Genomic DNA, 21536 nt, shown 5'->3' with positions numbered 1-21536 from the left:
TGCACATCTTTAGGCTTAATCTTTCCACCTCTGCACCTCTGACTTTTTTTTTTCTTTTTTTTGCAACATAAATAGCATTACATAATGTATATTCCTATTCAAATTGCTTTATTTAACCTAACAATTTATTACGAATACCCTCCTGGGTGAGTATATTTAGCTTTAACTTATTTCTAACAAATAGTTGTATATTACCTGGGAGAAAGAGCTGTTACCCATTTGCTGGATTTCAAGACATCACTGATTCCAAATGTTAATAATTGTTGGTTTTTTTTGGAGGAAGGTGAAACGTTAAAAAGACCAATTTAGGGGCGCCTGGGTGGCGCAGTCGGTTAAGCGTCCGACTTCAGCCAGGTCATGATCTCGCGGTCCGTGAGTTCGAGCCCCGCGTCGGGCTCTGGGCTGATGGCTCAGAGCCTGGAGCCTGTTTCCGATTCTGTGTCTCCCTCTCTCTCTGACCCTCCCCCGTTCATGCTCTGTCTCTCTCTGTCCCAAAAAATAAATAAACGTTGAAAAAAATATTTAAAAAAAAAAAAGACCAATTTATATCATATGGTCTTTAAATCATTAAATTCCTAACTATATTAGGACATGTTCTGACTTACAATGGGCTAAGCATATAAATATAAATATATGTATATCTTAGCTTTATATAAATGTAAATGTATAAATTTATATATAATGTATAATAAATGTAAAAATTTATATTTACAGTTATATTTATATATTTTTATTTATATAAAGCTAAGAAATTCTTGACATCTCAGTGCAGCAGTAATGAGAGTATTATTCCGAGGGTGTGTCTGAAGCAAGTTCCTGCATAGGAAACTGGGCTCTCGACTGGGTCTTGGTACCAGGAACCCTGCTGGGATCCCTCCCCTCTGCAGAGCAGCCTGGCCTGACCTGACATCTGGCATCTCTGTTAGTCTTCTGCACGCACAGTTGTCTTGCCACCTCTCAGATCTGGCTCCCCAAGGGAGAGAAGGCGCTGCAGGCATTAGCATGCCAGTCACCCTCCCTCCCTTTGTTCTCTGGGCTGAGGTCAGACGGAATAAATCAATCAGACTCCGCATCCAAGTCCTTCAATGTCCGAGAGGCTTCCCCTCGAAGTGTGCCCTGCCCATCTTTTAACCGCCTGTTAGAGTCAGCAGGAGCAAAAAAGAACCAAGGAGCCCCTTTGGGTGGTCAGCCTCTGCTCCTAAGAACCCATCAGCTGTGTGGGTTCTCTGTGTGTTCCCAGGGTATTGACATTTTAGGTGAGAGCAGCCAGTCCAGACTCTGTGGGGCTAGTAGAAGATGCCACTTTTGCTCATTTTGCTCTGCCAGACCCGTGCTGTGCACTTAACATGTATCACTCGATCCTTCTTGTGTCATATGAGGTAGCCACTATCTGCCTTCTACAGATGAGGAAGCTCAGGCTCAGAGAGAACCTGTGGTCTGCCCAAGGTCACCCAGCTCCAGAGCAGAAGCAGCAGGAAACGGTGCTTCCTCACTTAGCCACACACCCTGGCTTTACCTGCAGGTTTCAGGACTGTCTCCAGTTTCTCTGCAGGTGTCCTGGCCCCCTAGGCTCAGCTGTGCTGGCAGTGGATTCATCTTTCCCAGGCCCCTGGAGTCCACGAGACTGGGACCCTAGTTGGACCCTGCAAGACACGGCTAAACAGCTCTGCTGTAACCCAAAGAGTCAGTCAAATTCTTTGTCTGTCCAGGACCCCTAACGTCTTTAAGGACAGACTCTTTCAAGTCCACTCAAGCATTCTGACGAGAATGACAAGGTTTCAGACATGAGAATGCCCTAAAGATCATCCTTTCCAGCCCTCTCAGTTTGTAGATGAGGAGACAGGCTGGCGGGTATGTGCAGCTGAGTGGGTAACCTTGGTGGTGGAGGAGAGTGACGGCAGTGGCTAGGGGATGGGTTCGAGCAGGGCTTGCAAACTATGACCTGTGTGCCAATCCAGTGCTCCACCTGGTTTTGTAAATAAAGTTTTATTGGAGCACAGGCACATCTTTTTTTTTTTTTTTTTTTTTTTTTTTTTTTTTTTTACAGACTGTCTATGGCTGGCTCTGCACTACACCAGGGTTGAGCAGTTGTGACAGAGACCGTATGGAGACTGTATGGCCCTCAATGTCTAAAATGTTTACTATCTGGCCCTTTACACAAAAATGTTTGCTGACTCCAGGGAAAGACAGAGACACACAGGTTGATGCAAATTACTGGTAAGTTTCTAGTTCTTAGAGTGAGAGTTAGGTTCATAGGTGTGTGTTATATGAGGATGCATCAATGACTGAATGCTACGCTGGTCACAGATCATCTAGGAATGATTATTACTAAATTCTGTGCACCTGAAAATACATAGGAAGGAGGGGAAGGAGGGAGGAAGGAAGGATTTAGCCCTTATTAAGATTTAAATGGCTCTCTGTTACCTACACCTGACTTTCCTCCATGGTATCACCGGTGTTCCAAGAACGTCGCAGAAAAGGACAAAAGATAGCAGGCTGGGTAAAGTGGACTTTTCAGGGAGGGGGCAGGATGGTTATATTGGGTTCTGTGAGACTGGAAGGGGCATGGCCAAAGGAGGCAAGGGATCCCAAAGTGCAGGCTCTTAAGGATGGTCACAATCCGGTTTTTCAACTTCATTCACAAGGGTCCTCCTCCCTCGGTCCCACCAGAGTGGCATGAGGGCCCAGGTATCCTGGTCTTTGGTCAGCGTCTTCCTCCTCCCTGTCGAGTCAAGGCTGTGCTTTGGACGCTAGCAGCATAGAGGTCCTGCCAGGCATTCTCATGGGTAACCGTGAACATTTACTAGAGCATTCAGGGCCATGACACGCATTGCTTGCTTTAATTGAATCCTTGGAGCAATCTTGTGAAGACAAAAATATCACTATCCCTGTGTTAAAGATGAGGCTATTAGGATCCCAGAGGGAGAATCACTCGCCCAGAGACATCGGGCTGGTGAATGGTGAAGCTGAATCCAAATCCAGACCCATCTAATTCCAAATCCCACACTCAACTGCTCTATTACACTGCCACTTCATGCTACATCAGCAAAAGCACGGTTTTCACCTTCCTTGCAGTCGCCTTGGGCGTGGGAGCATTTTGGCCTCGCTGAGGAGAAGCCTCAGACACTGAAACCCCACCTCAGCAAATGACGGGGGGATTTGCACATTCAAAGAATGTTCCAGTCCCCAGTGGGAAAGCTCCCAGCAGCTTCACCTAGGGAACAGCCACAGTTCACGGACACCTGGTGCTCATGGGGCAGCTTTATTGTTCCAGACGTGAAAAATGAGGGAAGGGCCAGAACCTCGGCATCAGGAAAATGATGAAAGACTGAGAAGTATTTCCAAAGTCAGGCGAACAGAAAGGTCAGTTCGGGGGGAGAAAGCAAAGGAGCAGCTGAGAAGTATTTGTGGCACCAGTGAGAGGAGACTGTGATGTCCACTAAAGGAAGCCATGACTATGAATTTCAGAGCATCAAGACCCTGTCAACACAAGCTAATCCCTACGGACGTTGGCTGAATAAGACGAAACGAGTGCACTGTGGAGACCGTGTCAGCCTCCAGCAGGCCAATTTGTCCTCATATTACACACTCTGCTGGCTCTGTTGCTAGACCCCCAGATCGAGGAGCCACGGCGAGCGTCCCCCAACCCGACGGGGGTTGACACGGCATGGTTAATAAGTCAACAGAATTCAGAAGCCACCACCGGATTAAGAAGGCAGTTTTATTTCGGTGCCCTGGACTTCAAGCAGATTAAATAATCAAAAAGGCTGAGCCATCGAGGTCATGTTTGAATGCTACAGCTGTTCACTGAGGTTTGACAAACATTCTCTCTGGGGCTCGCCATCTGAATGGGAAAAGCAAGGGTGATCTTGGGGAGGCCGACACTTTAAGAAAGAAGAGGGGCCCAATCAAAAGATCCTCTTATGGAAAACAATCCCAGCCAGATGGAGACGGTGGAGGCATTGCTTCAATAAGCAGTCTCCTGGAAGCCACAACCCTTTGCTGCATTGAAGAAAAAGCACAAGCGGGATTCAGAAAAAGTGAATGACAAGCTGGGCTCTGGGTTTGCCATGCCCTCGGTTTGTTGATCTGCAGATTAATAGAGGTGGGCCACGGGCTCAGCAAGGAAGCTTGCGGAGATTCAGTCATGAAAGGTGAGCCATGATGAATCCCCTCCTGCCTTAGAAAAGTTCTCTGTCCGTGAGAGGAAAGGGGTCCCTTCTGCAAGGTATCTGCGGGAAGCCTACTTCCAGGTTGTATTTGTCTAAAGACCAAACAGATTGAGAAAATGTCTCTAGTGGGGAATGTATATTTGTGCCACGTTGGGTCCAAAGAAGGGTGTGGGGACAAATGTGCTCAGCTATCATTGGATATGCAGTCGGCCTGCTGCAGGCCATTTCATAGAAAATACAGCGCTTCAAGTTGGAGTTCATATATCGTCCCCCTGGGCAGGTGGGGGAGTGGGACCTAAGGAAGAAGGAACAAGCTGGATACAAGCTCAGAAGGACAAGGCTTTCATTAATAGATTAGTGGACTCTGTGAAAATCCTGTTCTCTGGCTTCCGATTAGATTTTGTGCAACTAATTGATGCCTGAGCCCCATAGTTAAAGTGGAGGCACTGACTCTTCTCTCCCAGGAAGATGTGTTGGCTTTGAAAGGAGTCATTTAGATTATCTGCAAAATTATAGAAAGGGAAACAAAGATTTTGCTCTTTTATATTTTGGAACAGGGAAGGGGACTGATGTTCTATATCCCTTGAGCTAAACTAAATGAAGCAGAATTTTCAGAAGATTCTCCACACATCTTCCCTGTTGCCCTAGGCACTGTTCATATTAGTAGAGAATTCAGAGGCCCAGTGCATTGGACAGCCACATTGTCTATTTCCCTACTCAAGGCCCAAAGCAAACAAACAAACGACCTCTTCTAAGAGCTCTCTCTATATGTAGACAAAATCTTGAGTTTTAAATATTATTGTGTGGCCTTGTGAATTCCTCTGCCAATTTAACAAAATGTCCTTGCCATATTTTGAAATTCAAATCTCTGGAACAAAACAGGAAGAATTATAGCTACTCTGGACAATGATCTAGCAGTATCTAAAAAAAATGTCAACCCAGCATCCTCTCTGAACTTTGTGAGGAAGCTCCTGTTGATTCCAGAGACCCTCTTCGTAATTTCTGCATGGTCACGTTGTCCCGTGCAAGGCCGCTCTCTGCAGCATCATCTGTAGTGAAGGCAAGCAGCAGCAACTCAAATGCCCACCAGTAAGGGAATGGCTTCTGGCATGGTGTCACCGCGGAATTGCCTATAGCACTTAAAAGGAATGAACAAACCCTCTAGATATCTGCATGGATAGGTCAGCTTTGAGTGAACAGAGTAAATTGCAGAACGAGATGTGCCAAGGACTATATTTATGTAGTCTTAAAACACACTATATAAAACATCATATAGCGTGTGTGTGGGGGGGTGGGGGTATAAAAGTTTTACAGGTGGTGAAACATAGCAGATAAGGATCCTGGCAGACTCTGGAAGCAGACTGGGTTCAAATCACGATTCTGCTACTCATTGTCTATGTGACCTTGGACAAATGATTTAGCTTCTCTGTGCCTCAGTTTCCTCACCTTTATAATGGGGATAATAATGAAACCAGATTTATAAGGTCATGAGGATTAAATGTATAAGATTATATATATAATGCACTTATAATGGTGCCTGGCTCAAAACATGGGATACATGACTGTTTGCTATTGTTGTTGTTATGAAGTATTGTTTGTTAAAGGCCTAGAGGGATATATTGGTGATGGTAGGGGTGAGGAGGGTTCATGCTGGAAAACATCACGGGTGCTAATCAAAGGGATTTCAGTAATGCTTTGTTTCTTTAAGTTAAAAGAAAAAGGTGAAAAATATGACAAACTATGAATGATTGACAGAACTTTGTTATAGGAATATGGATGTTTGTTACATGCTTTTCTGCATTTTTAAAATCTCTTGAATAAAAAGTAGAGATGATAATCATTCATGGAATTATACCTGCAAACACAACATCAATATATAGGAATACTGTAAACCTACCCTATCCAATATGGTAACCACTGCCACCATGTGGCTATTTAAATTTTAATTAACTAATGGGGTGCCTGGGTGGCTCAGTTGGTTAAGCGTCCAACTTCGGCTCAGGTCATGGTCTCACGGTTTCTAAGTTCCAGCCCTGCACTGGGCTCTGTGCTCACAGCTTGGAGCCTGGAGCCTGCTTTGGATTCTCTCTCTCTCTCTCTCTCTCTCTCTCTCTCTCTCTCTGACTCTCCGTGTTCATGCTCTGTCTCTTTTTCTCAAAAATGAATAAATGTAAAAAAAATTTTTTTAATAAATTTAAATTAGTTAAAATTAAATACAAATAAAAATTCAGTTCCTTGGTTGCAGTAGTCGTGTTTCAAGAGCTCAGTAGCCACATGCAGCTAACAACTACCATACTAGACAGCAAATACAGAGCATTTCCATCACCACAGAAAGTTCCATTGGACGGCACCGATCTGGAGCATACCTTTTGGAAATATGAATATCTGACTGACCTGCTATTTTTCTAAACTTCTGTCCTCATATAATTCTGCTGCACCCTACAACAGGCATGTGCCCCCCAAGATTTTTTTCACCTTTCTATTTGACAGCCTTCCATCTCCCTATTACTGAGCCACCAGAAAGTATTTTTCCTGAGGCCTCTGACCATAGTTAGCACAGAGTGCAACAGCTGACCACGCTGGGGAGGGACCCAGCCCAGCCCGACTTTCCTAAGTATGGGGAGTGACAGAATGTCTCGTATAGGTTGTAGATGTTAGCTGGCTCCAAGTCACCGTACTTGTGATTTCAAAGGGGGGACAAACGCTGACATCACTTACAGATTGGTTCTGATCTCAATTTCTTTTCTTGCTTGCAGGTGAACTGCTTCTGCTTTCCAGTGTGATCTTCCTGCTCCGGGTGGTGTGTGGCTGCCCCACGAGGTGCCGCTGTCACTCACCCTCACGGTCTGTAGACTGCAGCCGGCAGGGTCTGGCTGAAATCCCTCCCGATTTGCCTCCTCAGACCCTAACGCTGCACTTGCAAGATAACCAGATACACCAGCTCCCTGCTTTTGCATTCAGGTCGGTGCCACACCTCAGGACCCTGAACTTGTACAACAATTCGCTTTCAGATCTGGCCCCTGGAGTCTTCCATGGACTTCAGCACTTGCAGGTCTTAAACCTAACCCAGAACTCCCTGCATTCTCTGGAAAGCAGACTTTTCCATTCCCTCCCACAGCTGCGGGAGCTTGATTTGTCATCAAACAACATAAGCCACCTTCCCATATCCCTGGGTAAGCCTTGGGAGAACCTGACGGTATTTGCAATTCAACAAAACCAGCTTCAGCAGCTTGATCGAGAGCTCCTAGAATCCATGCCCAACGTGAGGCTTTTATTTCTCAAGGACAACCTCTGGAAATGCAATTGCCACCTGCTCAGTCTTAAACTCTGGCTGGAGAAATTTATCTATAAAGGTCAGTAACGTCTATCTGGAACCTCTCATCTGTGTGTTACCGGCCTAGAATGAACCTCATCTGTTGTCTGCATTAGAAGGAACATCGAGGAGTGTGTGAGGGGCCAGTGTAAGCTTTTTCACACTGATGTCATTTCATGGTATGGCAAGAGAGGCAGTGAGTCATTAGAGACTGTTTAAATTCAGGATTTAAATGCATCTACAAACATGATTCACGGAGACAACTTTCCACTTTTTGATTAACAACATTACTTATCTGAGAGCTGCAGGCCCCTAAGAAGGAGGGAAATTCAGTCACCCCCTCAATAACTGCTCAGCTCCAAAGTGGCACCAAACTCTAATTTTCAAGTGTGATCCAGCCTGGTATCTCTCCTTGGGAGTTTCCCCCTGTGTATGCATCTACCAATTTGATAGCTACAAATCTTCCCTAAGATTATCCCTTCTGCTTTAGGAAATACCACTGTTATTGAAATTGGATGCAATAGGGACCCCTCTCTAAAGTTGTTTACTATTTCTTCACCAGATGATAAAATCAAAGAAAAAGAATCTAGAATATTAAAGATGGGGGCTCTGGAAATCACCCAGAGGGTCACCAAACTACAGCCCAAGGGCAAAATCCAGCCCCACTCCTGTTTTTGTAAATATTTATTCGGAGACATCCAGGCTGATTTATCATGTCCTTAGCTGTTTTGCACTATAAAGGCAAAGCTGAATAGTTGTGACAGAGACTATTTGGCAAAGCTTAAAATATTAACTATTTGGCTCTTTATAGAAAAGTTTTCCAGTCCCTTCTAACTCAATGCTAGCCTATAATCAATGGGAAATGGAGGCCCAGAGATGATCAGTGACTTCTCCAAAATGACGGAGTAGAAGCACAGATAAGAATAGCATGAATGACTGTTGGGTCTTGGCCGTACATTCTTTCCTCTATAGCACAATGCTTCTTTCCTCTTAATTTTCAAGCATCATTCATTCATTCATTCATTCCTTCATTGCTATACGTGAGTGCCACTTATGTGCCAGGCACTTTTCTAGGCAATGAGAAAACGTGAACCAGAAAATCTCTACGATCATGGAGGTTACAAGCTGATAACAGAAACAGATGTTAAATAAGATAGCCAATAAATATCTAAGTTCAGACAGCACTTGGCACTGGGAAAACAATGAGGCAGGGTGAGGGGAGAGACAGTGATAGGATGGGGGTCCCACTGCAGACAGGAAGGACAGGAAAGACCTCTCCAAGGAGGTGACATGGGTGAGCAGAACCTGAACAAGGAGGAGAAATGAGCCATGAGATAATTGGGAAAAAGGATAGAAAGTGCAAAAGGTCTGACAGGGGAGTAAGCTTGGCTTGACTGAGAGACAAAAGAGGGATGAAAAGTGGCTAGAACAGAGGAAGGGGCTGAGAGAGCAGAGAGATGAGGCAACACAAGTACTCAGGGGCCAGGTCAGGTAGGAATGTGCAGAGCGGGCTGAGTCATTTGGATTTTATTTTAGATGAAATGGAAATCCCTTAAAGAATTCTAGTCAAGGGAACAATATCTAATTACATGTCAAAAGGTGACTCTGGTGACTCTAGGGAGAACAGACAACAGGCTGCAGAAGCAGCAGCAAGGGGATTAGGGGAGAAACTGATTTCAGTCACCCAGGGAAAAGAAGATGGTAGCTCAGACCAGTGTTATGAGAAATGACCAACTTTGGGAGATACTTGGAATACTGAACAGATAGAAATTGCAGATGGACTGGGATGGGAAATGAAGAAAAGAGAGTTTATTATGGGAAATTCAATTTGTGTTGTCCTGTAAGATTAACCACATAAATAGTGACGCTAGGGGCTGATAAGGGGCAGACCTCCACTTTCCATTGATTATAGGCTAGCATTGAGTTAGAACAGGTTGCAGTGCAGGTCTTGATGCTGCCTTCTTTGGCAAGTGGGCTAGTATATGGGGGAGACCATAAATCGAGAGTTGAATTTGGGGCAAGTCAAGTTCAGGATGCCCATTATATACCCAATATATACCCATATATATTATGGGTGCTGTTGAGTTGGTGGCTGTATGTTTGAGCCTCTAACTCAGGAAGCTATCAGAGCTATAGACATGAATTAGGGGATCAGAAAAGTCTGGATGGTTGTAGCTGTCACATAGAGGGAAGGCAGATAGAACACAATGTGAGTTCAGACATACAATACTGAACTAAGAATCCCTCTCAACAATATAACAGCAAATAACCGATCGCTAGCCAAATAATCTTCAAGTTGACCTACAACAGGGGGCATGCAATGTGGCAAAAGTCGTTCTAATAAAAGGCTGCAATTAAAACTTTTCACACCTAGAGGCAAAGTGGCTTTAGCAATTGTGTTCTGACTAAATTCTAAGCATACACTAAACCATCACAGAAAGAAAGTTTTCATCAAAGAACATTTCTTGACAAAAGATAGTTGCCAGGTCCAGGATACTAGAAGCAGCATGGGCTAGAAGAAAGCTCCCCTACTCTGCCACAAACTCACAAACTTTGACCTCTGGGCACATTAATGTCCCTCCCAACCTCTCAGCATCACCAGGTGGAAGCTGACAGAGTTAAGCCAGAAAGTTCCTGGAGCACATTCTGATTCTCAGATTGCATCATGAACAATAGATACTGAATAAGGCAAAACAGATATTGGTCAAGACCTTATTTTTTAAAGGCTACATAAATAAATACAAACACTAACAGTATGAGTCAGGACAGGCTGGTGGATATGACACCCGTGTCAGTGATGAGCACAATTAAAGTCCGTTGCTTACTCTCATTAGAACCAAGGGGCGAGGTGGGGCTGGGTCCCATGCAGTCGTTCATGGACATAAGTCCCTTCCAGCTTCTGATGGTGCCACTTTACCACGTGGCCTCTAAGGTCACCATCAAGTGGGAATAGATCACATGGAGGATTAAGCAGGTGGTTTTGTGGCCTGAAAGTGGCATTCATTATTTCCATGGGCCAGAACTAAGTCCCCAACCTGACTACAATGGGCGGGGAAATTTTGCCTTCCTGTGGGCTCAAGAGCCAAAAAATGTGCTTTCATGAATACCTACTAAACATCTCCCTCACAAAAGGAGGCACATAGATTTTGTAATCTGTATTCCTCTGTCTCCATTCAAGAGTATTCAAATCATCTTCATGTCAATAGCTAACTGTAACATTTACAGTTAGGTATTGTGTTAAAGACTTGACATACTTCACCCAAATGAACCTCAGAGTGATCTTGTGAGATGAATTTCACCATTACCCTCCCCTCCCACTTTCCAGATGAGCAAGCAGAGGCAAAGAATGACCAAGTACTTGCTTACAGTGGCACAGCTAAGTCACAGACTCAAAATCTGAATCCAATTTCTTCCAAGACACTGGTTAAGAGCTACTGGTGGCCAGATAGGGGATAATGAGGCCTCGGCAAGCTGCAGCTTCTTGCATTATCAGCTGCTATGAATCTAGAAGGGAGGGGGCCTTTCCCTTGATGACGCTCAAGCTGTCATCAGCAGATTTGCCTTTTGGGGTCATGGCTGAGGAGACGGTAGTGGAAGGCTGGGAGGTGAATCCCAAGGACACAGCTGCACAGGTGGCCAGGGAGCTCTTGGTGGCCATAGCCTCTGACTTCCAGGATGTCCCTGGCTCCAGCCTGTGTATTTCCTCAGCACTCTGGGTCCCAAGGCCATGAGTCCCACCCTAATAGTGATCATGAGGAAGCTTTAAACTGGAGAAGATACTGTGTAAGCCTGGAGTGACGGGGTGGACCACCCCAGTCTAAGAATGGGTCAGCTGGTAGAACTGCCGGTCCCATGGCTGGCAGCCTTTCTTTCCCTGGGGGGTGTCTCAGTGTTCTTTGGCCAGTTTAAATGTCATTACTTCTTCTTAGACTTCATTTCAGTCTCTGTGGCCTTCTGTCTTATAACAAGTTGCTGGGCAGAGGCATGAAATGGTCCATGAGGCAGGGATCTATAGTCTCAGCATAGCCTAAGGGCACCCAGGGCTCATCAGGAGCAACCACCCTGTACCTCTTGGCCTCCTGCATATGAGCTCAGGAAAGGAAGAAATACTTCTGATACCTTTTTGCTTTAGAGTTGGGGCTCTTGCCTCAGGGGATTACTGAAGAAGCCAGGAGGGACCTAAGAGACACTAGTCATAGGCCATTCAGTTTCAAGCAGTGGTGACCAAAAAGTATGGGTTGAATTTTGCCATAGCCACTAATCCCAGTGTGACCTGGGCCATGATAATGCTTGTACTACAAAATGGCCCCATCTACTCACAGGGCCTTGTAGGACTCTGCTTATGAGACCCAGACATTGGATGGAAGCTGTGCAACAGGTTATAATTACATTGAAGTGACCATCTCCTGCATGTGATTTTTCTCGCATAATTCCATAATCCACCTGTGGTGTGTACAAAGAACCTAACTTGGCCAAGAGTGGTGCCAGGCTTCACAGCCATCCTGGGGGAGGAGTTCATGGCAGCTGGGGCAGCTAAGCTGGGGGAGCTGAGGTCATGTAAGCCAAGTTCTGACTGGTCAAAGGGCCTAACTGAAGGTCATTGTGTTTACTCCACTGACCTCAAGAGGCTCCAGAGGAGAGGGAGAAAAGGGAGGAGGAGGTGGAGAGAGGCTGTGAGTGCAGTGGGAAAACTGGGATCAAGAGGAAGGGCAGGGTTTGAGTGCTGATCCACCCACTTATGGCCTGGGTGACCTTGGACAAGAATTACCCATTAGAGCACAGTTGTGAGGACTTCTCTAGCAGCACTTTGTAAACTATCAAATCAGATACAAATACGGTGTTTTAATGGCAAAAGATCTAACCAGAGAAATCAATTTGCCAGAGGTCAAACAGTAAATCAGTGGTCATATGTGGCCAGAATGAAATTAGTTAGCTCAGTGCTCCTTCTAGAAAACAATTACTGGGCACCCAAATCCACCCCCCACCCCTGAACAACACTAGTCTACATACCTGAGGAAATCAATCACCTTACAGAGAATGGAAACTGGCTCTAATAACGTGCTGGAAAGTTCGGTACTCAAATTACGGAATGTTCCAAGGCCCGAGGAGACACATTAATTGTACTTAATCCCATGAATTAAACTAATATTACTGTCAAAGACACACAAACACTCAAAAGGCCATTGACCTTCCCTTTTGGCATCACTGAAGACAGGTGGTAGACACATGGGGTCTTTGTAATTAACACATAACATCACAGCAAAGGACACTTATTTCATTTACCTGTTGTTTCAGATTTCTGGTGGGAATTTGGTACAGTACCTGTCTCGTGGGGCAGGGTTCTTTGGGGGGTGGTGGTGATGAGTGGCAGGCATGTTGTGCCTCAGGTTGGCCTCCAGTTCCCCTTCTTGTCAGCTTCTACAGGGCTTTTCCCTCAGCATTTATCAGGTAGCAGTGACTTGGATTCTAACGAATTCTTGGTCATACATAATTGCCCATTTAGTGTGTAACGTTTCTAGCATTTAGCCAACTTAGAAATCCTAAAATTATAAAGTCCTTTGACTCCAAAGATGGGGGAAAAGGTGCTTTATAAATCATATCTACCTAAGCTTTTGCAGGCTGAGGATTTTGGAATTCAGTCCTACCAGGCTCTGTTGTCAGCCTTTGCTTTTGTTTTTTAAAGGGGGAATAACAGACAGTGTCACCTGTGCGTCACCCGACACCTGGAAGGGGAAGGACCTCCTGAAGATCCCTCATGAGCTGTACCAGCCCTGCCCTTTCCCTTCTCTGGGTGTGGGGACATGGGGGGTGCAGCAGCTGGGTTCTGCCCACCGGCTGGGCCCCGGGTCTCCTGAGAGCCCCAGCACGGGGCAGCGAGACCACTCGGAATGTGAGCTCAAACCCAAGCCGAGGCCGGTTAACCTGCGTCACGCGGTGGCCACCGTCGTCATCACCGGGGTTGTATGTGGGATCGTGTGTCTCATGATGCTGGCGGCCGCCATCTACGGCTGTACCTATGCGGCTGTCACAGCGCAGTACAATGGGGGGTGCTTGGCTCAGACGGACGAGCCTGTGAAGATGGAAGGGAAAGGGCCGCATGACCTCGCACAAGCCTGAAAGCCTCCACCTCAAAGAGGAAGAATCACGTTAGGCCAGAAGAAAGTGTGGAGTCGGGCTGATGCGTTCACTGTGACTGTCTCATTTTGCTTTTTTCAAAAGGAAAACAAAAAACATCCCCAGGGAAAAACTATGTTGAGATTTAAAAAATATCATGTTGAAACAGAGACAATACTTGTGCTCTGCGTCTGAGAAGTTACTGCAGTTACTCTGTGTGGGGGAAGGCCATACCCCGCGAAAGGGAAGATCTACCTCTCAGGTACTCTTCCCTGACTTACGTGGCTTTAAAGAGCATCAGAAATTCAAACACACGCACTAGTCAGCATTCCCGGGAGCTTTATGGTCCACTGGAAAACTGCCCAATTTTGAGTGCCTGGGAAGAAGCTGGCTATCTTACCCGAGGGGCACTGAATGCCTCTGTAATTCAAATTCATGTGAGATCAGTGATACTTTTAGATGTTCTGCATGTTACATATTTAATGGGAGAGTCTGTTGGTTGGGAATTGCATAGCTTGCCACAAGAGTCAGATTATATTTAATTTTCTAAATCAGAAAACCATTTGGGGCTTTCGAGGCCACAGAGGAAGAGGAGGGTTCCATGTCTGGATAATGGGACTCAGGCTCGGGGTCTGGGGAAGTTTTCTGATGCAAGGGTAAATAACATATAAACAAACACGAAGAGGATGGGGAGCTGGAATCCAGGGCACATGTTACCAGAAGGCTGTATCCACCAGGCGATTGGAACCTTCCATTTATAACTCTTACAGCAGGAACAAATTTAGGGTGGGCTGAGAGCAAGATAATGGCTTGTGTGTATCTGTATCTCCATACATAGTGCACCGAGTGCACAGACTTGTACAACCACACCCACACATAAACATACTCGGAGCAATCAGTTTACCCACTAATGAAATGCAGCCGTGGCAGGGTGGAAGCCAGCAGCTGTTGACCACCACCCAGATTGTCTACTCAACACTCTGGGGTAGGAAGTAGGAAGGAAGTCTGGGGAGAGTGGAAATCATCAAGAGACTCAAGTTAGGTGGCAGCAGCCATCCTGAATATTGTTTGGGACAAGGTTTAAAAAAATCAGGTGTGGCCTGCTTTACTCCATGGACACAGTCCTGAAGAGTTGCATGCAAAGTGAATTTTTGTAAATTAAATCATCATTTTAATGCAGTAGGGGAGCTCGCTATTTAAAGGAACCTTTCATGGAATCTTTCTGTAATGGCAATAATTGGCTCCAGATTTATGTATTTTGTAAATTTGCATTTTCTCATGTTAGGTTTTCTTAAAATGTCATCTACCTGCTCTCTCTCATGAATCCGTATCTCACACTTAGAGTCACCTGTTAGTATTAAAACCATTTTACAGAGAGGAGTTAAGGACATGTCAAAAGCAGAGAATGGCAAATATAGGGTCAGCTGTCCCTCCAGAGGCCTTGACAGACATCGCTAATCAATCCCAGCACTCCTCCCAGCTGAGCCTTGATGCAACACAGATGCCTTCTTAAGACAGCACTGTAGGCAACCAGAACTAATCAATTGGAATTGGTTCAAAGGATAAAACACATTTGCCATTCAGGGCACTGGCTCTACATTCACTCCTTCAGGCCATGTAAAACTCAGTTTGGATCCTAAATTAGTAGTCCATTCCCTAACCTGGAATGTGAATGGGAGGTCCACACAGGCAGGAGTTATTTTCTCCCTGTCTGATGCAGCCAGAGCCTTGGCCAATAGTATAAAGAGGCCAAGGGAAATACGGATGAACCTACCACAGCCCACCCTGCAGGACACACACCTATGCACCCCTAATCATCACAGAGGCCATCTACACCTGCCCACAGAGACTCACAACTAGCGTGGGCCCCACATACCACAAGCTAAAGATGGACCATCTTCTTAGAGCAGCAATTTTGCTAAATGATTTTCTGGGGGCAGCGGGGGGGGGGGGAGGGGGAACGTATCAACTTTGATGTTAATTTTTTTCTGAATGTTAAAATAAACCTCGATATGTTGAAAGTAGATTGAAAACTCATCATGGATTTTAAGATCAAAAACAGACCCCAGAGAAAGCTGGCTGTTCCAACAACTCCATCCCAAGCCCTGGGGCCTCTTTTCTGCTCTGCCTTGGGAGGCACTTCAGTGGGCAAGGCTAAGCATCCAGTCTAAGGACACAGTGGTTATTTCCAGGTGAAAAAACTCATTCTTGCCCTTGTCCTGGGCTGTAAGTCCTTGGCCAAGAAGGCAACACAAGAAAGGAAATTTAGAAGATCTTTTCATATGTCGTCCCAATTTCACCAAACCTTTCCAGAGCTTGCACTAGGTACCAGGCACGGCGAGAGGTGTTTTTGTGAGCATTGGTCATGTAATCCTGGCAACCAGCTCCGAGATACTTGAACAAGTGTTACAAAAGCTGGGTGGTACCCAGGCCAATAACACGTGCTTCCTCTCACCACTGTGACTTAAGATCGCGAGTGCACAGTGTTCTGCCGGAGGTTTGGTGACACTGCAGGTCAACCCCTATCCCCCACCCACAGTGGTTACATGAGAGAGCTTCCAATACGCCGCAGAAAACCCTGAATGTGGCTAGAATCCTAACTCATCAACACCCATGTCCTACTAGATTTCTAAGTACAGACGATAACTCAGGCAAACAGATTCCTGTTTTATGAATAGTCTTTAAGGCAAATGATTAAAACAATGCCTATGTATATTCAGATTTCGATCTTTTGCCTACAGTCACCACAAACAGCAGTTGGCAATGAAAATAATTACTTACCCTGAAATGTCAACAGCCTCTCAGCACAGAAAAATATAAATCAAATTGTTTAGATTAACAAATGCAGAGTTATCACTTGCTAATATGAGAAATGAAATGTTTCAACTACAAAAAACATTGCAGATGAAAGACCCAATTTGCAGGGTATTCTGTGAGAACCACAAATTATCTTTCACAATGACTACAGCTCATGAGGGGTAATTTGAAAACGCCTCATAGATTATTTTCAGCTGCTTATTGCTGCTGTCATATTCATAAATCCCCCTATACAAATGCCCTTCTATCATAGAGCCTTGATAAAGGCATGTTGTGGACAAAATTCATGCATGGTATGGATGGATTCTGAGAAAACCGTCTAAAATATTGTTTTTCATCATACTGAGTGGAACAGTATGACTATAGACTGGTGATTTTGGTCTTGCCTGAGATCACAAATTTACAATAGCAGGACCCAATGGATGCTATAGCTGTCTGAAGTGAGGCATATAAAAAGGAAGTATAAAGAATAGACCCTGCCTGCAAATAGAAACTGTAGAGAGAGAAGACCTCGCGGGAAACTGATACCTGAAAAGCTTTTAAAATTAAGGCAAATACCCCTGACTTGCAGGGAGAATGTTGTGCTTACGATGGATAAACTGCCCAATGGACAACTGGGTGTTTCATTCTTCCTCACAAAATTCCAAGACTGAAAAGTGATTCACCTGATTTCCTCCTGAAGATTCATAAAAGTCCAGTCCCATTACCCGAGTTAACCAAGTTACCCCAGAAATAAGACACTCTTGTCTTAGATCCTAAATATCAAAGGAAGTAGATAAATCAATTTCTAAAATAATCTATGTGTAGTACACATTAATATAACTATATGACTTCTAGAAACCTATAACTTTTAACTGGAAATCAGGAAATAACTCTTTCTGGTTTGGTTAAACCCACTAGTGTATCCATTGCTAAATGTTAATGGACAGAAACCTACCAGCAAATGATGTTCCAAACCCTATATGGCATCACTGGGATGTGGTTTATATGCATAACTTTAGGGAACTATCAAGAGAGGGTGCATGCTCATGAGCAGGGAAGGGGCAGAGGGAGAGGGAGAAGGAGAATCCCAGGCAAGCTTGCTTGCTTGCTTGCTTGCTTTCTTTCTTTCTTTCTTTCTTTCTTTCTTTCTTTCTTTCTATCTTTCTTATTGCTCTAATTGCAATGAAGTCTCAAAGAAACTCTTATTTCCATTTGGAGAAGCGGCTTCATTGTCTACCACTCTCCTTTCAGATTCTTAACTTTTCACTCCACTGGTAGTAAATATCCATTTATTATCAGGATGTCACGAATTACAAAGGCCCAACAAGAAGACCCAGAAAAGGAACTAGAAGATTGGGAGTTGAGACAATCCCTAGAGAACATTTAGTTTAGACCTGACAAATTTGGGATAGCTGTGACCAGCCTCCCTACCCATGTAGGCATTGAGAATAGATCACGGAAAATTTATCTCCTGAGCCCAGCCACTGCCTCAGAACCCTTTTAAATCTGTATTTTCAGTCCCCAGTACTGATTACCTAGAGTCAACAATAAAGATTAAACCTGTTTTCTACCCTGATATAGGTCTGTGCCCTTAGTTTACAAATGGGAACTAGAGGCATGGAAAAGGAATGGGACTTTTCCAAAGTCACACAGATAATTAATTATTGGCTTGACAAATGCAGGTGCAGGAGCATGGGGTTAACATGGATTATACAACCAAACCCCCATTATTCTTCATGCATTCTGTGTGAACCACAATATCAATATGAACTGATATCAAATATCAGTGTGAACCACAATAACAGACTATGGCATTATGATATTAATTATAGTCCTGCCCTCAACCTTTATTGAGCACCCAATTTGTGCCAGTTGTTTCCCAAGTGTAATGCTTTCATTTTCTCTAAGCCTCGTATTGACCAAAACATGTAGGCATTTGGGGCGCCTGGGTGGCTCAGTCAGTTGAGCATCTGACTTAGGTTCAGGTCATGATCTCATGGTTCGTGAGTTTGAGCCCTGCATTGAGATCTCTGCTCTCTCTCAGTGCAGAGCCTACTTTGGAGCCTCTGTTTCCTCCTCTCTCTGTAACTTCTCTCTCTCTCTCTCTCTCTCTCAAAAATAAACTTAAAAAATGTGGACATTTTACTGCTACATTACAGATAAAGAAACAAAATCACTGGATTTGGATTATTTGTTCAAGTTCACACCATTAGTAAGTAGTGGAGCAGGAATTTGGATGCAGGATCTGGACACTTTCTGGGATGTGACTGGTTTGAAGAAGTCACAGTTGAGATGCTTTCCTGGCACTGCTAGCACTGACCTTAAAATATGGCAGAGAAAAGAAACCGATCCACCAGCCAGTATGTCACTGCCAGAACTCTGGTCTCACCAAGACCCAGTAAATCAGATGAAAAGGCCGAGGAAAATGAAGGTCCTTATATCACCCATGACTCTGCTGAGCTGGAAAAGATGTTCTTAGAATGGGAATGTAGAAATTCAGCCACACTCTCTCGCAGCTACTTGAGAAAATGATGAAATTAGACGCTGCCTAATAAGAAGTGTTTCCCATTGAAATACTCATGAATACAAAGATAAAAAAAAGTTATGAGGATCTAGAAACTGAGAATACAGGTCAATGAGATCCAAGCCTCCAGGAGGGATGCCCAACATCCAAAGCAGAGATATGGCCCATCAGATAGATGAGTGGGATGCAAAGGAAGACAGTCTATGTACCACCTATCCTTATTCTGGTATCTTTCCTCTGAGACATGGACTTCACAAACCAGACGGAAACCACTTCCTCCCATATAAGATGTCTGAGAACATTTAAGTCCTACAACACCTGCCATTAAGACCTTGCTGTCTTCCTCCACTAGAGATGAAGAATCTCAACAGTGTTGCATATAATAGGATGATAAAATGAAGAGAGTACAATAAGATAAGCACAATGTAGGGGCTATAGCTTTTATCTATTGCTTCTTACAAGGAATGAAAACTACAGATGACTTTGGTTTACCTAAGTAGTCAGATCACCAGGCAGCAGGACATGGTGTCTCTCACTGGTCCTGCAATGCCACTCTAGATGGAGGACACCTAGACACTGGACATTTGTTTAGGGGCTGTGCCTATCAACTAGCCTTCTATCTTAGTCTCCAAGGTGTGATCTGAAGTCAACAATAGGGACCCCTAAGGGGAAGTCATTCACTCTGTCCATCAGCAAACATCCCACATTTAGAAAAAAAATTTTTTTAAATGTTTATTCATTCTTGGGAGAGAGAGACAGAGTGTGAGCCTAGAAGGGGAAGAGAGAGAGGGAGACACAGAATCTGAAGCAGACTCCAGGCTCCAAGCTGTCAGCATAGAGCCCGATGCAGGGCTTGAACTCACAAACTGTGAGATCATGACCTGAGCCAAAGTTGGATGCTCAACTGGCTGAGCCAACCAGGCATCCCACAAACATCCCATATTTTAATGGTGATTAAAATTAAGAAAGAAACCTAAATAGAACCTCCTGAAAGATATTTTTTAAAAAGGAACAAAGGCAGCATTGCCCACAAGATGCAGAAGAAGCATGAAAGATCTATTTCAAAAAATATCCTAGCACAATTTTTAAAGTTTCTGGTTGGATTTGGTGTACATTATACCCACTCATATTCCATTGGCAACAAGATGTCATATGGCTAAGTTCAGACTTAAGGAGCACAGAATCATACAGTGTCCAGTAGGATGGCACAGGAAGTGACCTAGCAATAGGCAAGGATATTCAGTCCCCTTATAAGAAAAGAAGGAGGGGCTCTTGGGTGGCTCTGTCGGTTAAGCGTCTGACTCTTCATTTCAGCTCAGGTCATGATTTCACAGTTTGTGGGTTCAAGCTCCATGTCGGGTTCCTTGCTGACAGAAGCCTGCTTGGGATTCTTTCTCTCCCCCTCTCTCTCTGCCCCTCCCCTGTCTGTGTGCGCATATGTACTCTCTCTCAAAATAAATAAACTTTAAAAAAAAGAAAGGAGTAAATAATTGCAAACAATCATAAAATAATGACAAATAATAAAATAATAATGGCTAATAATAGTAAATAATAAATGAATAAAATCTTCCATAGTCACCATCAGAGGTACAGAAGAAACATTAGGACATACTGAATCAGTGATATAGAACACTATTACAGGCATATTCACTCCTGGAATTCAAAAGAAAAAATAGAGATGAAAGCAACAGAAGATGATAGAAATGAAGGAGAAATGGTAAAGAACTAAAATATGGATACTTGGTTTTCCGAATAAACAGATTAGAACCTGCCGAACAGAAGGAAAGAAAATCTGAGAAGACATCTTCCCTGAGCTAAAGAAAAACTCCAATTATATAGATTGAGAAGGGCTTCCTATAAGAGATATCAATGGAAAAAATATTAAAAGTTAGTCTAGCTTATTGCCTGGTACATGAAAGTCTCAATCAGTATAAATTAGAGAAAAAACACACAAATGAAACAAATGGATTCTGGTAAAATTTTCAAACTTTAAAGAAAAAATTAAATATTCCAAAGTCTAGAAACCAAACAAAAAAACGACACTTAACAAGGAACCAGACTGAGCTTGCAATTCTCAGATATGCAACCGTTTAGGGAGCATGCCATCCATGCATTGTTTTTGAAGAAAAATGACTCAAGACCTACTTTAATTGATCAAGGGATGAATTATAAAAACAAGGGGAAGGGAGAGGGGGAGGAGAAATGTGAGAAGAACTGAAAAATGTGGAGTCCTGCCATTCAAGTGCGAGCAAAAGCACCAAATCAGTTAAAGTCAGGGGTATGTCTGGTTTAGTTAATATGGTTACAAAACAATGCAAAGTCAAATAATTTGATAAATTTCTAAGCACCTTCTGCATGCCAGGCAATTTTCTAAGTATCAGAGATGAAGGAGGGAATAAGAGATATAAAGCACATGCCCCATAGAACTTAACATCTCCCAGAAGGAGAACATAATGACATAAAATCTATGTACATCAAGTGGTAGAGAAGTAGGTATGACGGGCACAGAGTACTGGGGATATGGGAGAGGAAGAGTTTCTGTTTTATACTTGGTGATCACGAAATCCCCTCAGAAAATAGTTGAGCAGAAACCGGAAGGAGAAGATAGAACCAG

The 21536-nt window shown here is 44.0% G+C and overlaps 2 protein-coding genes across 5 annotated transcripts in view; one reads left to right on the top strand and one right to left on the bottom strand.

The window, feature by feature from the left end:
* CACNA2D3 (calcium voltage-gated channel auxiliary subunit alpha2delta 3) overlaps positions 1 to 21536 on the bottom strand; it is an 866452-nt gene that overhangs the window by 124365 nt on the left and 720551 nt on the right. The gene's annotated exons all lie outside the window — the stretch shown is intronic.
* LRTM1 (leucine rich repeats and transmembrane domains 1) lies at positions 3243 to 15623 on the top strand. Its single transcript, XM_045493223.1, has 3 exons — positions 3243 to 4154; positions 6929 to 7525; positions 13169 to 15623. The coding sequence occupies exons 1-3, from the start codon at positions 4148 to 4150 to the stop codon at positions 13600 to 13602; spliced, it is 1038 nt and encodes a 345-aa protein (XP_045349179.1). The 5' UTR covers positions 3243 to 4147; the 3' UTR covers positions 13603 to 15623.

Source organism: Leopardus geoffroyi, chromosome A2, assembly GCF_018350155.1.
Source record: "Leopardus geoffroyi isolate Oge1 chromosome A2, O.geoffroyi_Oge1_pat1.0, whole genome shotgun sequence".
Taxonomy (NCBI): domain Eukaryota; kingdom Metazoa; phylum Chordata; class Mammalia; order Carnivora; family Felidae; genus Leopardus; species Leopardus geoffroyi.
The sequence above is the reverse complement of the archived record's forward strand: the minus strand, read 5'-3'. Positions and strand labels throughout refer to the sequence as shown.

Excerpts from the sequence above, each read along its gene's own strand:
- LRTM1 (XM_045493223.1), top strand. Across the intron at positions 7,526-13,168 it reads GGAGAAATTTATCTATAAAG|GGGGAATAACAGACAGTGTC; the intron begins GTCAGTAACGTC and ends TGTTTTTTAAAG.